Genomic DNA, 7,475 nt, shown 5'->3' with positions numbered 1-7,475 from the left:
ACAAAAGGGTTGAGTGAATGTCTACAGAGATGGACCCAGATCCTTCCACCCTACTGAACACACCTATATTCTTTAGAATTAAAGAGATTTTTAGGTTTAGTAGTTATGTTAGATTATTCTGAATGCAGAAAAAAGTGTGGCCTCTCAACTGCTCTGAAGCCACAGCTATGCTCCCAGCTTCTACCGGTAAAACTGTGTCAGTGAGAGATAAAAAAGTGATTGTATTCCTAAAACACCCATCCAGCTTAACACATTTATTCAGCAAAATAGCGTCTTACCTTGTTCCACAAACTAGTATAAACTGCCCTCACAACAGCAGTATTTTTCCCAGTTATTTGAGGGACGCTGCTGTTCCAGTGTCAATATGAATGAGCACAGCAATCCTGTACAGAACTGCCAATCATTTGACTGAAGGCAGTTACATTTCAGACATTAGTTAAATTAAATGTATATATCGTTAAAATCAATAATATTAAAAAGCAAGAGCTTAGCTAATTGTCTAGATTCACCTTACAGCGAGTGAAGAAAAGCAGGCCCTTCTAATGGCATCATTAACATTACTCCATGGTAAAAAAGATCAATCATGTTCTAGAATAACTCCAGTATAAACATGCACCTTTTAGAGCCATTTGTGTTACATCCCATGCATAAATACACCCTTATTCATTATCAGTACCTTGTCCTTGCTACTCGGGTATTAGCATATGTAAATGTAATTACAAAATTCATTCTGTGAATTTTCTTTAAAAGTACTTACCAAAAAAAAAGTTGTGAATTTGTAAGAAAAAGTTAAGCATTGGTTTTCTATTTAAATAGAAGAATTACTGACTGGTATGGAGTAATAAAAGTTAACTTAGAAAGGTCATCTACCCCTGGGATACAGGGCTTTATTTGAATTAAGCAATATAATTGCAAGATACATAACCTAATGAATATCTTCCAAAATCAACAGTCGTGCTTGCACAGACAGCAAGGAATATCACCCAATAGCTATAAAGAGTGACGAATTCCTAGTGGAATTGGTGAGGAAAAAAAAAAATACATCCCATTTACTACTTCTATTTCAGTCTCCAAGCAATGTTCCATGTTATATTTTACCTTTAATCTTCTATGCATTCAGTGACTATTTAAAAAAAAACCAAACAAACTGAATTTAATACAGATTTAGATGCACGTTACTGACATCTACTGGATAAAGTCATAACTGACTGTCCCATTCTAACGATTTTCCCTGTCCTCAAGCAATTGGAGGCCCACAATTTTGGAAGAAATACCTGTGGATTTTATTCCCACCGTTTAAGGTCCAAGTGCCCATATTAGAGAATACTGTGATTATTAGGAAGTTCCTGCTGCAAGACAGTAACTACCTCACATCTATTGGAAATTATGCCATTTTATCTGAAGAATTCTGTCCAAAACACAGAAAATGTATTAAACATTGAAGTTGTGAATAAAAAGAAAATAAATTAATCCATGCAGCACTTTACAACAATTATGAATAATTACCCGAGTTCAGTAACCAACAATAAACATAACATCCCAAACCAGCTGGTCAAGGTAAGACTTTCTACAAAGCAGAATGAACTAGAGGTTATGATCATTAAGAACAAATAAATGATTAATAATTGTTACTTCACGGTTAATAATTAGCCAGTCATCTCACAATTTGGGCTGGCCTTTCCATAAATAGCACCTGAATGACCAGGGAGAGCCCTCGCTTTCCTGCTAGCATCACTGCCCTAAACTGCATTATAACGTCCACCATGGCATTCAATGGAACCTGGCAGGTCTATGCTCAAGAGAACTATGAAGCGTTTCTGAAGGCTCTTGGTAAGTGTCTAGTTACTTTTGAAATAATTTGCTTGGATTGCAACACACACTTTGCATGACATTTTTTATTACTGTATTTCTATGGGGTTTTTCTTTTGTTTGTATGACAAACTACCCCTGCCAGGTAAGTCTGTTATCTCTAATTTGGAAATGAAAAGAAGCTGAAAATCATACAAATAAAAGTAGAAAGGTTACAGATGACCCCCAAATCCCTATCTTAACATTAGATGAGCCCCTCATGAAAGAAGAGGTATATCAGAAATCAACTTGTTTTAATTAACACATAACTTTATAAATACATTTAAGTAGAAACAAGTTGTCAATGATGTATACAGATTTCCAACGCACTATGAGTAGTGCAAGCTCTTTCTACAGCAGTAGTGATTAACACATGTGATAGCTGCTTAGTAACCTGTAAGGAACAGATTTGGTGGTTATGACTTAGTAGGTGCCTACATTAATAAAAATGCACTTACCCTCTTGACAGTCTTGAAAAAATATTCACATTGGGTTATTTAAGAGCGTATAAGAGATAGTCAGTAGAATAAAATTCAGTTACAACTGAAAAGCCTAGTCTGACAGTATGATGCCGGACCCAACCCCTCTACTGCTAAAGATGATTCTCTCAAGTCACACTAGAGACACCCCGATAAGGCACTCTGAGGCTACCTGCACTGTTGCAGCTCTGGCTAGACAGATAACCCTCACCTCCAATCTCCCTGGGAAGAGGTGAGGGAAACAAAATAATACACACATGGTTTTCGTCATGGAGAAATGTCATCATCACATGGCAAGCCAATACTCAAAGAAACAATACATATTCTGACAGAAGATTAATGAATATAATATCAAAATCTATACAGACTAAATGAAATGGAACAATATGCCCATAGAGAAGAGAGGAATCCAAACCAGGATTTGTCTTTTAACTCAGATATCACTTTCTATTATTGGTTTGTATATTTTGCAACTTTATCAGAGAAAATAATTTTCTATTTCATATCAACAGACTACTTCATAAAATAAAAAGTCCTTTTTTGCTTTTTTTACAGCATTGCCAGATGACCTTATCAAACTCGCCAAAGATATTAAGCCTATTGTTGAAATACAACAAAAAGGGGATGACTTTGTTGTGACATCAAAAACACCCAAGCAATCTGTAACTAACTCGTTTACACTTGGAAAAGAGGCTGACATTACTACTATGGATGGCAGAAAGCTAAAGGTAATATATTTCAGGAACAGGTGCATCTCTTTATTCATCCTTATACTTCAGTTTCTGTGTATGAGTGAAATTTGTACCATTTCCATTAGCATACATTTCTATCATTTTAACAAACAGAAAAGTTTCTTCTAAAACTCTTAGTAAAATGCTGTGGTCTCCCATTTAAATTAGCAGATGTGATTATGAAACATCAGTATCATTTATTTCCTATTTATGTAGTCCTCTACTTATTCTGACTGAATTCCAAAATCTAAATTTTTTTATAATTTTTAAATCTGCTTCAACAGTGTACCGTGAACATGGTAAACGGGAAGCTTGTGTGCAAATCAGAAAAATTCTCTCATGAGCAAGAAATTAAAGGAAGTGAAATGGTGGAGGTAAGTGTTAGAAAATAACGGCACATTAAGAAAAATGCTGAAGGAAAAAAAGTTCTATGTTGATCAGCTCTTAGTGCTGCCAGGGAACTACAGGCCGGTCAGCCTCACCTCCATCCCTGGAAAGATGATGGAACAGCTTGTTCTGGGTCTCATCTCAAGGCACGTGGAGGAAAGGAAAGCTATCAGAAGTACTCAGCATGGATTCACCAAGGGGAAATCATGTCTGACTAACCTGATAGCCTTCTACGATGGCATGACTAGATGGATAGATGAGGGGAGGGCGGTAGATGTGGTCTACCTTGACTTAAGCAAGGCGTTTGACACGGTCTCCCACAGCATCCTCATAGGGAAGCTTAGGAAGTGTGGGTTAGATGAATGGACAGTGGGGTGGATAGAAAACTGGTTGAAAGATAGAGCTCAGAGGGTTGTGATTAGGGGCACAGAGTCTAGTTGGAGACCAGTGACGAGTGGTGTTCCCCAGGGGTCAGTACTGGGTCCAGTCCTCTTCAACATATTCATCAATGACCTGGATGAGGGGATAGAGTGCACCCTCAGCAAGTTTGCTGATGACACCAAGCTGGGTGGGGTGGCTGACACACCGGAAGGCTGTGCCGCCATACAGAGAGACCTGGACAGGTTGGAGATCTGGGCAGAGAGAAACCTTATGAAGTTCAACAAGGGCAAGTGTAGGGTGCTGCACCTGGGGAGGAACAACCCCATGCACCAGTACAGGTTGGGTGCTGACCTGCTGGAGAGCAGCTCTGTGGAAAGAGACCTGGGAGTCCTGGTGGACAACAGGATGACCATGAGTCAGCAATGTGCCCTTGTGGCCAAGAAGGCCAATGGCATCCTGGGGTGCATCAAGAAGAGCGTGGCCAGCAGGTCAAGGGAGGTCATCCTCCCCCTCTACTCTGCCTTGGTGAGGCCGCACCTGGAGTACTGTGTCCAGTTCTGGGCTCCCCGGTTCAAGAGGGACAGGGAACTGCTGGAAAGGGTGCAGCGGAGGGCTACAAAGATGATTAGGGGACTGGAACACCTCTCTTATGAGGAAAGGCTGAGGGATTTGAGTCTCTTCAGTCTGGAAAAAAGACGTCTGAGGGGTGACCTTATCAACGCTTATAAATACTTAAAGGGTGGGTGTCAGGACAATGGGGCGAGGCTCTTTTCAGTGGTGCCCGGGGACAGGACAAGAGGCAATGGGCACAAACTGGAACATAGGAAGTTCCACCTAAACATGAGGAGGAACTTCTTTACCCTGAGGGTGGCAGAGCACTGGAACAGGCTGCCCAGAGAGGTGGTGGAGTCTCCAACTCTGGAGACATTCAAAACCCACCTGGACGTGTTCCTGTGTAACCTGCTCTAGGTGACCCTGCTCTGGCAGGGGGGTTGGACTAGATGATCTCCAGAGGTCCCTTCCAACCCTATGATTCTATGATTCTATGATTCTAGTGTAGGCTCAATACTTTAAACAAATCCTGGCCCCAAAATTACTACATTACTTGCAGAATTCCTTATGGGTGATTAAACCTGCAGATACAGAATTTTAGTATTTCAAACTAAGCACAGTTCATGGAAAATACTATTACTATCCTTTATTATTCCAGTTTCTTATTAAAACCAATAGTCTTGGATGACTCTCCATTAAACATTGCTCATATATTTAAGGCATCCTGCTCAACAAATCTTTTTATTAATTACTACCCTGGGGCCAATTCTAGGCACTGAAGTGTGAAGGGCTTTAGCTGCTGAATGTGTTGCAGAAAGGCTGCTTATAAATTCCTCTAGATTACTGTAACAGTGTTTCCACCCTTAGCTTTATCTGCAGCATTGGCTCTGGAAAGTAAAGGCTAAGTCAAACCTGAAAATTTACAATATGTGTGTTCCACCTACAATTCTTCAAAGTTCTTTGGTTAGTTTTAAACTGTTTGGTACTGACAAAGAGCTTTTCTTTATGGAGTTAAGTTCATTTGGCTTCTAAGAAGTGTCCACTTGGGTAAAGACTGCTATAAGAGTGACACCTAACTACATTAAAGTTATATGGTTTGGACATACAATATCCTAAGGTCATTTTGAGTATCTCAAACTACTTTTCTAACAGTAAGGAAGCTAAACACCAGGCAAAAGAACCCATTACTATTTGGGACAGTGGATTTCTGTTACAGGAAGCATATCTTTCTTCTGGTATCTAAGATAGCTCTTAAAACAGAGTGATAAAATGTAGTTGATGATGGCATTTATATTCAGATTTTCCATCTTCAGAACTAGTTCTGTAAAAAAATTTTCCTTGGTATGCATGTTATACACATATTTATAGGCAGGTACTGTAAATGTATTTTCTTGTTACTTCACATGGAATAAGATGGATTTATACATGAATTACGGAAACTTCTAGCCTTTTAGCTATAAATATATTTCCTAAAGTCTAAATGAAAACCACATTATGAATATTTGTCTTCTACAGACTATGACTTTTGGTGGAGTAACACTTGTCAGAAGAAGCAAGAGAGTTTAAAGACAGATCACCTTCTTTGTGACATCTTTAGATACCTAAAATAAAGCGCAGTTTCCACAAGGTGTGATCTTTGTTATCTGAAAAAACGGTACAGAAGATAATTATGATTTCTACTCTCCTTTCACACATGCATCACCTCCCATTATTATGAGACTGTGTTTTCCCTGAGTACACTTAGAGATCCCTTCTGTACTCAAAGTGACAGAAGTCTGCCTCCCTGACAACCAAACCTGGACATTAATTATAACATTATGATTTATGATAATAATCCTTGGAAGCAGACAAAAGCTGATATAAATGCGTCTTGATTTCTTACATAATCAGTAAACATATTCAGCTTTAGTTCCTTTGTCTAATAAAGTTTGGTCTTCTACTAAAAACCCTTTCTCTGTAACTTAGCCAGCAAAGAACAATTAGACATTTATTTAGCTGATCTGCACCACGTGTCTGTAGCAGGAATAGAAACAGTAATATTTTAAAAGCTATGAAGTATTTAACAGCCATAAACAATTACAAAGTAGTAATAGGAATGACTGCTCTTGAACTCAAGTACGCAAGAGTACAACTAAACACAAATAAGGCACTACAAGAGCAAAAGAAATTAAATATTCTTCCAATTTGCAACATACTCCCAATATCTGCTTGTCACAGTTCAAGTTTGTGACGCTCAAGTACAACTAAACCGTTTATGTTCAGATTACATGTCTCTACTAAGTATGAAATGCACAGGGCCCATGCCTATAACCATTTCTCTGTTCAGTGCTCATTAGATGCTACTATTACACTAGCAGTCCTATTTCATACTTATTCAAGTCACTGGAGATTTGTTAGAATTGGTCCTGGGTATAAGACCTCCATGAAAAAAGTTGCTGGACTCATTATGCCATTTAAAAATCTTCATGGGGACATTTTATTCCAATTAAGAGTGCTGAGTCTACATCTTCCTACCCTAGGAGAAGGGCGGTTTGTGAGGGAGAAAGTTGTGTTTTAGTTAATAACACTTGCAACATGATAATAAGCAATCTGGGAAGTGTGTTCTTATTCTGGGAGAAGGCAGGTCCTCATGGGAAGTTATACTAGCATAGCTGTGCAAGTATTGTGTTCATTTGGCTTCCCAGGCAGTTCTAATGCTAAGTACACTTTTGCAGGCTAAATTAAATTCCATGTGAGTTACACATAAATAAGATCAACAGAACAGAAATCAAGACACTGGTAAAACTCAAGGAGAAGGCTGCTTTAAAGCATCCGTACTGCAAAAAGCCATATAAGAGCTTGAAACACTTCTGTTTGGAAGTTGCTGGGTAACTGCTGCTAACTACACAGTGAAACACTACAAAACAGAAGAGTTTTCTAATAGTAAATTCACAGAACACTGCAAGTCTTCAATAACCAAATGCTCTATCAGTAAGTTGTAGGATACCAAATATGAGACACTTCAGGTTTATTTCTAAACTAATGAAGAAATCAGTCATTACTCTGAACACTACACTTCTAAAGCCTGTTACAAAACAATTGCTTTTGATAGATTGTG

At 38.6% G+C, this 7,475-nt stretch overlaps 1 protein-coding gene across 1 annotated transcript; it reads left to right on the top strand.

Moving 5' to 3' along the window:
- The first annotated feature begins 1,676 nt into the window (after positions 1 to 1,676).
- Positions 1,677 to 6,004, top strand: LOC134525373 (fatty acid-binding protein, liver). The gene is made up of 4 exons (XM_063356183.1): positions 1,677 to 1,830; positions 2,883 to 3,055; positions 3,343 to 3,432; positions 5,894 to 6,004. The coding sequence occupies exons 1-4, from the start codon at positions 1,698 to 1,700 to the stop codon at positions 5,942 to 5,944; spliced, it is 447 nt and encodes a 148-aa protein (XP_063212253.1). The 5' UTR covers positions 1,677 to 1,697; the 3' UTR covers positions 5,945 to 6,004.
- The last annotated feature ends 1,471 nt before the right edge of the window (positions 6,005 to 7,475 follow it).

Source organism: Chroicocephalus ridibundus, chromosome 19, assembly GCF_963924245.1.
Source record: "Chroicocephalus ridibundus chromosome 19, bChrRid1.1, whole genome shotgun sequence".
Lineage (NCBI taxonomy): Eukaryota > Metazoa > Chordata > Aves > Charadriiformes > Laridae > Chroicocephalus > Chroicocephalus ridibundus.
Note: the sequence above shows the minus strand (reverse complement) of the source record. Positions and strands in the feature narration are given on the sequence as shown.

Excerpts from the sequence above, each read along its gene's own strand:
- LOC134525373 (XM_063356183.1), top strand. The coding sequence starts at position 1,698 with ATGACCAGGGAGAGCCCTCGCTTTCCTGCTAGCATCACTGCCCTAAAC. Across the intron at positions 1,831-2,882 it reads AGCGTTTCTGAAGGCTCTTG|CATTGCCAGATGACCTTATC; the intron begins GTAAGTGTCTAG and ends CTTTTTTTACAG. Across the intron at positions 3,433-5,893 it reads AAGGAAGTGAAATGGTGGAG|ACTATGACTTTTGGTGGAGT; the intron begins GTAAGTGTTAGA and ends TGTCTTCTACAG.